This window comes from Sorex fumeus, unplaced genomic scaffold, assembly GCF_029834395.1.
Source record: "Sorex fumeus unplaced genomic scaffold, SorFum_2.1 ptg000018l, whole genome shotgun sequence".
Classification (NCBI taxonomy): Eukaryota; Metazoa; Chordata; class Mammalia; order Eulipotyphla; family Soricidae; genus Sorex; species Sorex fumeus.
The window spans coordinates 11,693,547-11,705,997 of NW_026606075.1; the positions used below are offsets into that span (position 1 = coordinate 11,693,547).

General features: G+C 38.2%; 1 protein-coding gene across 1 annotated transcript in view; it reads right to left on the reverse strand.

The window, feature by feature from the left end:
* ADGRV1 (adhesion G protein-coupled receptor V1) overlaps positions 1-12,203 on the reverse strand; it is a 561,793-nt gene extending 549,590 nt beyond the window's left edge. The window contains exons 1-5 of the mRNA XM_056112517.1: positions 12,021-12,203; positions 9,242-9,391; positions 7,779-7,874; positions 1,618-1,722; positions 1,127-1,240 (exon numbers count right to left, since the gene is read on the reverse strand). Coding sequence (XP_055968492.1) covers positions 1,127-1,240; positions 1,618-1,722; positions 7,779-7,874; positions 9,242-9,391; positions 12,021-12,203 — 648 coding nt within the window. The remainder of the gene's footprint in view (positions 1-1,126; positions 1,241-1,617; positions 1,723-7,778; positions 7,875-9,241; positions 9,392-12,020) is intronic.
* Between the last annotated feature and the right edge of the window lie 248 nt (positions 12,204-12,451).

Here is a 12,451-nt window from a genome sequence, read left to right on the forward strand (position 1 = left end):
AAAAGAATACATGGTCAGCAACTGACAAGTATACAAGACTGTATTATTAACTACACTTATCACCTTGCTGTATATTAGATTCTTCAAAGATGATCCTCAAGTTAAAAATTAAAACATATAGTTAATCATTATCCTCAAATTATAACCATCACAATGTTCTAGAATTGGAAAACAAAAAATTACTTTTTCACTCACCAAATCTCTGAATGAGAGTTATGCTACCTAAGTGTAATTTTTCAAGAAAAAAACCCTATCTTCTAATTTGTTTTTTATCCTTGGGTTTGGTTATGTTTATGATTATGACTCATGATAAGCTAGAGGAGAAGTTTCCAAATTCTCAGTCAGACTCTCCTTTTTTGTTTTATTAGCCATCCTGTTATTTAATTAAGTCACAGTTTCTTTTATTTAGCTACTGAGAGCATTCTTGCACATTACTGTTCAAATATTTTTTTGCAGCAAGGGATACACCCGGTTTGCATGGGCTTACTTCTGGCTCTGAGCTCTGGAGTCACTACTGCCAGGGTTTGAGGGACCATATGTGGTGGTGGGGATAAGACTCAGGACAGTCACGTGCAAGGTAAGTGCCCTACCCTACACTATTGCTCCAGTCCTCAAATTCATTTTTTCCTTAACAATAAACCTAGCTCTGCCATAAATCTCAATCCTCCAAAGCATTCATGTGCAATATACATAAAAGTCTTCCTGTAAATGTGAATATTTAAAATATCTAAACCAATCTGCAGAATTTTCTTTGATTTTATAGTAAAAACTTTAGTCCAAATAAGCTCTTTATCTGTTCAAAACTGAAGTAACTGATAAAAATCATTTCTGATGTTTACAAAATGTTAGATTTTTTTTAAATTGCAGTATTTCCAATTATACTCGAGATAATCAGATTTTAGATAATTTAATGTAAATTAAATAAGAAATCTTAGCAAGCATAATTCCAAATACAGCCTGGATATGTTTAAAGAGCTATTTAGAATGAAAGTATGACTGGTCATAACAGACTAGCTTTACCTTAGACTGTTTCTGAACAATTTCAAACACTGAAAACATTTCAGTACTTGACATAATGCTCTCAGGCAGAGTCCTTGTTCCATTCAAGCACTTCATGTTACCTTACCTCATCATCAAGTACTGTCAGGTTATAAACTACTGTTGCCTTGCCAGGGGGAAAGGTGATATTTCCTCTAACTGGACTCAAATCTTCTTCAGGCGGATTTGGACCACTCACTACCTGCATTGAAATCCACAGCATCATCAGTAAACACAAATGTTTCCAACGTGAAACAGCATTACTGCAATGTCAGCTAAAAAAAAAAACCCACCAGAAATGTATTGAGCCGGGCAGATAATCTAGGGTCCATGGCACGACCTGGCCTCCTGAGCATAGGCAATATGGTGCTGGAGGCCCCTGAGATCCACCAACTTCATCATGGTGAGCCCTGACACCGCTGGGCCCAAGTAGCACTGCACACCCAAGTTCATTTCCCACGATTACATACAGTCTCCCGAGTTCTGCCGGAGTAATCCCTGAGCACAGGAGTAAGTCCTGAACACTGCCAGGTGTGACCAAAACAAACAACAACAACAAAATATTTCAATGAAACTTACCTCAAAAGTCACAGTCACCATTCCATACGTTCCTTTTTCCCTGATGAAAGCAAGAGGCACAGACTCATTTCTGTCCCTAGGCTCATTTGCAGAGACTGATGAAGGCTATTGGGAAGAGCAAGAGCAATAAGGGAGTACCAATCAGTGAGGTAGAAGTGAGGCCAACTGTTACCTTAAAAATGCTAGATGTCGAGAGAGAGAACACAGGGGACTGCCCTACCACAGAGGCAGGGGGGGATGGGGGGATGGGGGTGGGAGGGATATTATCCATGGTGGTGAAAAACGGGCACTGGTGGAGGGATGGGTATCTGATCATTGTATAATTGAAACCCAAGCACAAAAAAATTGTAAATCTACAACTGTAAAAAAAGAAATAAATAATAAATAAAAAAAAATTTTAAAAAAATGCTAGATGTCCACAAGGAAATGAATCCACATTGTACCCTTGCAAATGCGTTATTTCTTAGCACTCATTAACTAATATTTAACAAGTTAAAAATCATGGTTAAAAAGAACATGAAACTAGTCGGGCAGAGGATGTATAGGGCGTTGTCCCGATTCTACCATTAATTAGATGTTCTGACAAAGAAGCTTATAGATTATCTAGTCAAACTCCAAAACTCACAAGGGTTCAGGAAGCCATAAAAATGAGTTGTCCCACCCCTATTGGGACTGCCATTCAGCCTTGCTCACGGCCACTATTTCCTCCTCATCTATCAGTTCAACTCTGAGAAACATACAATTGCTAAAGACTGGTTTTCAGGTCATTCGATGAGGCAAGAGCTAGAAATTTCCAATGTTTAAGCAGGCTGGCTTGGCAACTTAAGGTTGAAATGAAAGAGGAAGATGAGAAAGCAGCTAGATGCACATGAGTTAGTTAGGGCAGCAATACACATTTCTCCAGGTGACACTGAATCTCAACATCTCCACCCACAAAGGGGCAGAGAAGTATCTGAGCCAAAGGTCGTGATAAAGAGTCAAGAAGAAAATTCACATCATTTTTATCCTAGTACCTAGTTACCTAATACCTAGATATCCTAGTACCTTTACCCTAGATACATAGTGAAAGTTTGTAAATGTTGCCAGCAATGTATCATCATCATCAATATTATCTTACTATTAATGTCATAAAGTAGGCCAGGAATCAATGTCAACCTATTTAGAAGCTAATGGAAATTCATCTGACCCTTAGTTTAACTGGAAGCCTGTGGTAAAGGTGGCTAGTTAGAAGCCTTCGGGCAGTGTTGAGATTTTACTGGTCAGGGATTTGGAATTTATGGCAGAGACCAGGGTTCATTCCTACAAGTTAGAGTGACATGTTAAAGAGAAAGGAGAAAAGAAAGGGGAGGTATAGAAAAAAGGTTAAAAAGCATGAAATCTTTAAACTAGAATTAATTTGCAGTGATAAATTGGGACTGTATAAAGAGGAAAGGCAAAGAAAAATTAAGCAATTAAGGGAGTCTGCTTTGGAATTAACTAATAATTTCCAACCATTCATATAGAAATGATTGATTCATTAATTTTGGTAAATGGCAACATAATGGAGGTTAAAAAATGTCTACTATGTTGACATTACCCATACACCCTTTTTAATAAGATACTACAGCTATAAAGGACATATTTATCTATAGCCAACCTTTTCAAAGATAAATTATGGTACTAATAAAGTGATATACAATATAACCAACTATAATAGAATCTAAATTGGAAAATAAATTAAAAGCTGGAGAGTATCACATCAGAGGTTAATAAATATAATTAGTGACATGATTCAAAAAGACTATCAGGAAGTTTATTATCGTCTAAAATTTCGTGTTCAGTTTCAGTGGTAGAATATTGCATTGTATTGTATGTACTAGAAACAATTTATCTCAAGGGAAGATTTTTTTCTAACAATAAAACCCTCTGAACATCGGACTGGTCAGAGACACAGGAAGAAAGAAAGGGGCTGTAGAGATAGTACAGCAGGTAGGGCATTTGCCTTGCACACAACCAACCCAGATTAAATTCCAGCATACCATATGGTCCCTCGACCACCACTAAGAATGATTCCTCAGTGCAGAGTCAGGAATAATCCCTGAACACTGCCAGGTGTGAGAGTGATGTCTTAACCTAGAAAAATATTCATTTAAGAAATCTAATGGGGGTATGGTGCCTCCAGCAGGTCAATCTGTACCTGTGAGGCGAGTGCATCAGCAGCCTCATGGCGCCTTCAGACTTCCAGATACCCCAAAATTGCTGCTGTGCCTTTGGCCAGACCCCAAAAACTTGGGGCAAAGTTTACCAAGAAAGTAAACGGCCAAAAGGTAGGTATGTGGGAAACACACCCACAAAACACCTCCGGCTCAGCTATATAATTGGAGGCAAGGCCTCTTTGGTTCCTGATTGAACTGCTTAATGGACATGATCCCAGAGACTCAGAAACGAATCTCAGAACCCAGTGGCTTTAGGTAGAAATGCATCTGGTCTCTGCAGTAGGCTACCGGTGCTGGGCCAACCCAGGTGGGAATAGGTTTCGTGCCTTGGCCTGTTCCCCCTGGTGGCCCAGGGGCCGCCATCCATCTGAGGCCACTGGATAGTCACATTTGGGCCCCCAGTGACAAGACACACAGGGCCTCACGGGATGGGGGTGGAGCCGGGCTTGTCCTCCCCACCCCAACGAGACCCCAAGTCATCGCCCACGAATGGCCTCTCTGGCTCCTGATCAAGCTGCTTAACGGCCATGATCCCAGAGACTCAGAAACAAATCTCAAAACCCAGTGGCTTTTGGCAGAAATGCATCCGGACTCCACAGTACGTTACTGTCGCCGGGCCACCCCAGGGAGGAAAGGGTGTTGTCCCTCCGCCTGCTCCCTCTTGGCGACTTGGTGGCTGTCATCCTCCAGAAGCCATTGGACAGTCAGGCTTGGGCCCACAGTGACGAAACTTGTTGGGCCTCACGGGATGGGGGGACAGGTGGAGCCGGGCCTGTCCTCCCCACCCCAACGAGACCCCAAGTCATCACCCACGAATGGCCTCTCTGGCTCCTCATCAAGCTGCTCAACGGCCTTGATCCCAGAGACTCAGAAACAAATCTCGAAACCCAGCGGCTTTTGGCAGAAATGTGTCTGGACCCCGCAGTAGGTTACTGTCACCAGGCCGCCCCAGGGGGGAATGGGTGCTGTCCCTCCGCCTGCTCCCTCTTGGCGACTTGGTGGCTGTCATCCTCCAGAGGCCATTAGACAGTCAGGCTTGGGCCCGCAGTGACGAAACTTGTTGGGCCTCACGGGATGTGGGGGGGAGCCGGGCCTGTCCTCCCCACCCCAACGAGACCCCAAGTCATCGCCCACGAACGGCCTCTCTGGCTCCTCATCAAGCTGCTCAATGGCCATGATCCCAGAGACTCAGGAGCAGATCTCGAAACCCAGTGGCTTTTGGCAGAAATCCCTCCAAATTTAAGTGTTAAAATTTCGGAATTTCAAAACCACATGGCCCTACTGCAGCCACACGACATCATATGTTATTCATAACCAGCAATAGAACACAAATTGCCTATTGTTGCCTTTTCAGCAGATCTGAGTGTTGGGGTAAAATCTCAAATAATGGTGGGTCTGGTGTCGAAATAGTGAATGTGATCAAAGTAGAGAGAGAGTAATGTGGAAATCATCTGCCCCACAGGCAGGGGGAGGGTGTGGGATGGGGGTATACTGGGATTTTTGGTGGTGGAGAATGGGCACTGGTGAAGGTACGGGTGTTTCATTGTATGACTGAGACTTAGACCCAAAAGCTTTGTAACTGCTCTCATGGTGATTCAATAAATAAAATTATAAAAAATGGAAAAAAAGAGCAAGGTGGAGTTCATGCACAATTCAATCAGCTAATCAGTGGCTGAATAAATAGCAGTACTCCTACAAAAAAAAAAAAAGAAATCTAAGAGTCTGAGGTTCATTCTGCTGAAAATCTCACCTGTGCCTTGGGAACCTGTTCTCTCTAATTTCTTCAAGAGTTTTTAGATCCAGATAAAGAATATTAAAACACTGACTCAAACTTCCTTAATTCTGTATTTGACTTGTTTAAGTCATTTCTAAAATCCTGATTGGGTACCAAGTATATCTTCTTCAGGTAACAACTTGGGGTGTTTTCATAGTCACTTAACTGACTTAAAAACATAAAACATTAATCATAATTGCCTCTTTATCCTTCCTAGAAAGCAAGCAGGAAGTGAAAAAAAGAGTCAAAAATTGCTATGTTTTAAGGGAAAGATATTACATTTGATGATTGATTAATCTGTGAACTTTTCTATGTAAAACTTAATTTTTGGCCAGCCCATAATTTAATCATCTCATTAAATTTCTATTTTAATGTCTCTTTTGGAGGCAATTAAAAATATATACATATTTTATTTGTTAAGATGTGCTTAACATCCCATCCACAAGGCAGAGCCTGACAAGCTACCCGTGGCATACTCAATATGTCAAAAACAGTAACAGTGAATGGTCCTCATTCCCCTGTCCCTGAAGGAGTCCCCAATATGCCATCGGGTTACACCTGCACATGACAGGGATGAATGGAGACATTACTGGGCCCGCTCGAGCGAATTGAAGAACAACGGGGTGACAGTGATAGTCAAGATGTGCTTTATAACAGTTATGGTGTACGTTTTAGTGAATATTCCATGCTCAGTTAAAATAAATGTACATTCTCTTTTTTGCTCAAAAATATGTATATATTTTAATAGTATGTTCAAGCATATTTACATAAGCCTTCCCCTAATCAAGTATATTCAAAGTTCATTTTTAATACTATACTCCACACTCTCCTCTAAAATAACTTTGAGATTATAGCTATTAGATGTTGTCATTTGTGCTTGTGAAGTATATTCCACTGATTCAACAATTTCCTTGCCTAGAAAAATAAATAGTTATATTTTTTTTAAAAAAGAAAGAAATCTGGGTGGGAGGGGGGGTGGGGGGAAACGGGCACTGGTGGAGGGATGGGTATTTGATCATTGTATGACCGAAACTCAGGCACAAGGATTTGTAAATCTACAACTGTACCTCATGGTGCTTCACTAATAAAAAAATAAATAAATAAATAAATCTAAGGGGAAGGGTTAACTTCAGAATCTCTTAACCTATAATATCTGTGATTAGATTTTAATGTTATTGTATTCTTTTTCAACTTTCTTTTCTCACTTACAACTCACTCTCAACCTTCAGCAGAAGCAGACTTTCTTGAGGTTGCAATCAGAAAAATCAAAGAAAGGAGTTATGTCAAACATCTGCACAAAATGGAGCTGGAGTGATAGCACAGCAGGTAGGGTGTTTGCCCCTCTCGGAGAGCTGGGCAAGCTACCTAGAATATCTCGCCCACACGGCAAAGCCTGGCAAGCTCCCCGTGACGTATTCGATATGCCAAACACAGTAACAATTGTCTCAATGGAGACACTACTGGGCCCACTCGAGCACATCGATGAACAACGGGAAGACAGTGACAGTGACAATGGAAATAAAATATGAAATAAAATAAAATATATAAATGAAAAAAATTTTAAAAAAAACATCTGCATAAACCAAGTTAAGTTTGTGTCCCCCATGCTCCAATACATACGTTTAAATTCTAAATTTTAAGGTGATGGTATCAGGAGTTAGAATTTGGGGGAGAAAAGAGATCATATGGTGCAAAATCATCATAAATGGAAATTATAACCTAGTTAAAGAGATTCCAGAGTCCTCAGCCCCATTCACCATGTATGGGCACAGTAAAGAACAGAATGAAGAACTCAAAGGAAATGACTTATCAGTGTCCTGGTCTCCAGAACTATGGGAAATAAGATTCTGCTGCTTAAGACAACCAGTTTATGGTAGTCCGTTAGAGCAAGTCAAACAGAGTCCATCGGGTTAGACAGCAGTCAAAGGAACTAACAAATGAGATAGAGGAGCAGCAGAAAGAGATAAGAACAAGAGATGACCATGATCATACAGGCCTCCTCAGAGAAATCACACCTAGAACAGACTATATTCTGTAGGTATAGACTACAGAATGTGCAATATAGACAACAATGAAGCAAAATTTATTTAAATATCACAAAACAGGATATTAGGTCACATCATAAAAACAATCTTTTTAATTTGATAAGCTATTATGCAGCAACAACAAGACTAATTAAATCGAAGCCATACCATATTAAAGGAAATAATTCCAAATGCATTGTCATTTGATAATACTGTCACCGTAATCGTCCTTGGCCATCCAAGTTTCACATTTGCAGAAGGTTTCTAAAATAAGAGCCCAAAAATAAATGAACACATTTTTTAAATAATCATTTTAACTGAATATCTGATTCAAGGTAACCACTCAGAATTTGAAAAAAATACAAGTCTGCTTTTTCACTTAGATTAAGATGCTGAAATTAAGTCAGCATGGTAAATAGGTCTCAAAAAGAATCCATCAAAAAAAGTTTTTCAACCCATTAATCACTATAAATAATATAAATTGTTATAATTATAAGTAATCATTGGCTAATTATACTTTAACTACTCTGCTGATATTACTAATATGACAGGGTATGAACTTCTATGCAAATGAGGTTTTTTTTCTTACATTAAAGGCGCTGACACTTAAGAACTCTATAAATCATAGTGTCAAATGAAAGGCAAAGTTTCAAATTTATTATAAAAATGAGGAGGATTTTCTGCAGTCTTCTATTGCTATTCAATAACAGCATAAAGGAATATGACAGAATCAATTTGCTAAAGCAAAATCTAACATTTTGAGTATTATTTTCACAAAAATTTTAATCATACTAATATAACTGTTCTAACCAAAAAAAATTATTTTCAGTGCATTTCAGAAAACTTAGACCTGTCAAATGAGTAGAACCACTGACTTAACCTAGCAGAACAAGCCAATAATAATCAAATTTTAGGTTATTCCTTCCAAGAGGTACACTGAATTTAGAGCACAGGAATGTAACACTGCCACACTGATTTTTTAATTATGTCCTTCTTCTTTGAACTAAAAATGAGTCACTTTTTGGTGCATCTGGTGGCGTGGAGAGGCATAAAAGAGAAAAGGAGCAAAAGGGAGACAAACTTTTCTTGAGCATCTCACACGGGATTCGTAAATGAGCTCTGGGAAATAAGATCCTGCTACTTAAGTCAACCAGTTTATGGTAGTCTGTTACAGCAAGTCAAACAGAGTCCATCAGGTAGACAGCAGTCAAGGAAACTAACAAATGATTTAGAGGAGCTGACTGGATCCAAAATTGACAGCACGGTCTTCTAAACAAGTTAGCAAGAGGAATAATCAGACCATGGAATTGCCAATGAGGTTATTTGTGGCTTGTGTGAAAACCACCACCAGTCAGTTAAATTGGCTTGTCTCCAAAAAAAAAAAAGTAGTGGGGACTGAGGCAGTTGAAAGGGTCCTGGGGGTAGGGAGATGGAGACGCTGGCAATGGGTGTGGCATTGGAATTATGTGTATGGGAAACCATCATCAACAGTACTGGAACACAGAACTTCAATCAATAGAAAAGGTTTAAAAATTATAAAAATTAAAAAAAAAAACAGGAAGAAAAGAAAACTAGATCATGACGTGTGCAAGACTTCTGAGGTCACGATTAAAACAGAACAGAGAACCTACCTGCACTGTTAAGTAAAACGTAAAAGTCTCATCAGGCTCTGGAAAGTCATCATCGCATACAGCTATGTACACTGTCCTATTTGTTTCTCCAGCAGGTATAAAAGCCGCAGCAAATGTGTCAAAAAAATCACCAGTGTCTTCTCCATAAAGCTACAAACGCAAAATATAAGTAGCTCTTACATAACTACTAGCATAGCAAAACTGATGACTACTTGGGCAATTGACAGAAAAATAAATATGAATCATCTAATAATAATGATATTCATAGACAAGAAGAAAAAACAAAACAAATATTTTACAATTATTAAAAATGACCTTTAAAACATTACAAAAGGTAACAATTTTACGCAAAAGATTTTGTTTCTGCTCTGAACTTTTATTAGCTTCTTATATTTTTAAGACTTCACTCTGAATCATCAGCATTGCTGATACGATTCTCCAGGAAGCAATAATCACAAAATCATAAAGAAGCAGATTCCTGTAGAAATCCAAAAGAGAGTTCTTTTGTCAATAAACTCAATAAACAATAAACTGAAGGATTTAACTATCAGGGAGAAAAATATATGATAATCACAAATTAAAATTAAGGGTTATAGTCAATTTAGAACATTTATTCAGTTTCCAGTTTTCTAGTTTCTAATTTTCAGGTAGTTACCCACCTGAAAAAATAACTACCCAAGATTTACCAGAATCAACACCAATGTAGACCATTTCAGCAGAGCAACATTTATAACAGTAAAAACTAAAGGGGACAGGGAAACGGCTCAATGGCTGCAGATGGCTGTTCCACAAGCAAATGGCTGAGACCAAATCCTGACGCCAGCAGTGCCCTGAGAACTGTCACACAGTTTGGGTCTGGCAGCTACTGTTCCTGGTCTCTAGCCCACAGGGAACTTCTGGCCACCTGACCACCAGGTGTTTGTGAGCACCACAATTCAAAGGCCAGCAACCGCTGGCAAATATGCAACACTTAAAACTGTGCCATGGGGCTGGAGTGATAGCACAGCAGGGAGGGCGTTTGCCTTGCATGCAGCCTGTCCAGGTTCTATTCCCAGCATCCCGTATGGTCCCCCAAGCACCGGAGTAATTCCTGAGTGCAGAGCCAGGAGTAACCCCTGTTCATTGCTGGGTGTGAACCAAAATGCAAATAAAATAAAATAAAATAAAATAACAATCCCTTTTTAAAAAATAAGTAAAAACAAATAAAAAATAAAACTGTGTCATCATCATGGCCAGGAATTATGACCTCTGGCAAGCACAAGTGTCAATACTTCAGTGACCCTGGTCAAGCACTGACAGAATGTGTGAAAGGGCCTGGAGGTGCTTTTTAGTTGATTAAACATGGAGTGTGATCACTGATAAGCTCATGCGCACACCACTCTAACTAAAGGAGAGTGACCCGCTGCACACAACAGCCACGTGCGTGAGCCCCATGACTAAATGTGTAAGATCCACAGTCAGATATGTGTTATGACCTTGCTCACCACAGCCCCCTAAAATTGCAACAAAGGGAAAGATGAGGAGAATTAAAATTGAATCCCTGGCACCCTATATGGTCTCCTGAGTCCCATCAGGAGTGATTCCTGAGCAAAGAGCCAGGATTAAGCCCTGAGCACCACCAGGTATGGCCCCCAAACTGAAAACTGAAAGCAGGGACCAGAGACAGCTGATATTTGCCTTGCTTGCATACATAGTCCCTTAAGCAAAACCAGGTGTTGCCCAAAAAACAAAAGAATAAAATAAAACAAAAACTGAAAGTGGCCTCACTTAAAATGTAGTTGAGGAATGACTGAAAATGGCATCAACATCATCAAGAAAATTGTGAAAATGGCAGAAATGAATAATAAATATGCCATAATATAATCAAAATTATACAAAAATAATTTTAAATATAATGCACTGTCAACTATATTATATGCTCAAGTTAAAAATTAATTCATTGATTAATTAATTGATCATTGTATAACTGAAACCCAAGCACAAAAAATTGTAAGTCTCCAACTGTAACTCATGGTGTTTCACTAATAAAAATTTTTAAAAAATTAATTCAACAAATATATGCATACCACTAATTAAAAACTAAAAGCAATGCACAAAGTTATATCGAGTTATATTATAGTTTTTCTTCCTTTTCTCATTTTCATTTCACAATGTGATAATTGAGTTTATTACTTAAATTTTTTATTTTAAAAACAAAAATTTCAAGTAATTTGAGCTTCGATATCAGCCATGGCATTCTTATAATATTTTCTGGTTGAATACAGACACAAATACACAATCCACTAACTGATTTAACTCTGTGTAGAATAGTTCACAAAGCTAGCTAATTTGAACTACTTAAATTAGTACACTAATTCACTTGGAAGAGACTTCTCCAGATTTTTAATTTTCATTTTTCTACTTTTAAATACTTGACCTATTTTCTCTAAGTCACCAATCAACAATATACCTGAGCCAATATAACTAGAATCCAAACTACCCAAGATAAAATATTATTGTACTTAGAAATGTTTATTGACAGTTCTTTTTGTCAAAAGACATAGATTATAAAACAAAAAGTTTATATCCTTAAAGTGTATTATTGGCAAAAACAAATATAACTATCCTGTAATACTGTACAAAATTCTAACAGCTATAAATGGAACGTTGTATCTAAAAATCATTTATCATAATGAAAACACTTAGAATTGCAGACAATAAAAGAATTTAAAAAACCTGTCATTGAAATGAAACCCTTTCATTCTATTTCAGTAGGAACAGAAATACAACCACTTCTTACCGACACAATCGCAGTGACATTTGCTGGCTCTCCTATCCTTTCAATGACAAGTCGAATAACTGTTGTACTTGTTTCATTAACCACAAATTCTATTTGTCCAGCGAACCTTATTTCTGTTTCTCCAAACACAGACGGAATGAGTAAAACTGAAAGAAGGTTGACTATTATAGCTGCAGAAGGCATTCCTACAGGAAAAAAAACATATGTTCATTAAAAAAATCGAATATATTTTCATTAAATAGAAATCAAAGACTTCCAGGCAGTGAGCAACTAAGACATCAAAAGCCATCCAACTCAAATGAGTGATTAGAGAATAAGCTAAAAAAAAAATTGTACAGGAGCTTCTCTTGATTCTTTTACTACTCATTACCTTTTTGGCATTATACTATGACCATAGCTATAATTAGACTTAAACTTATTTATTAAATTTA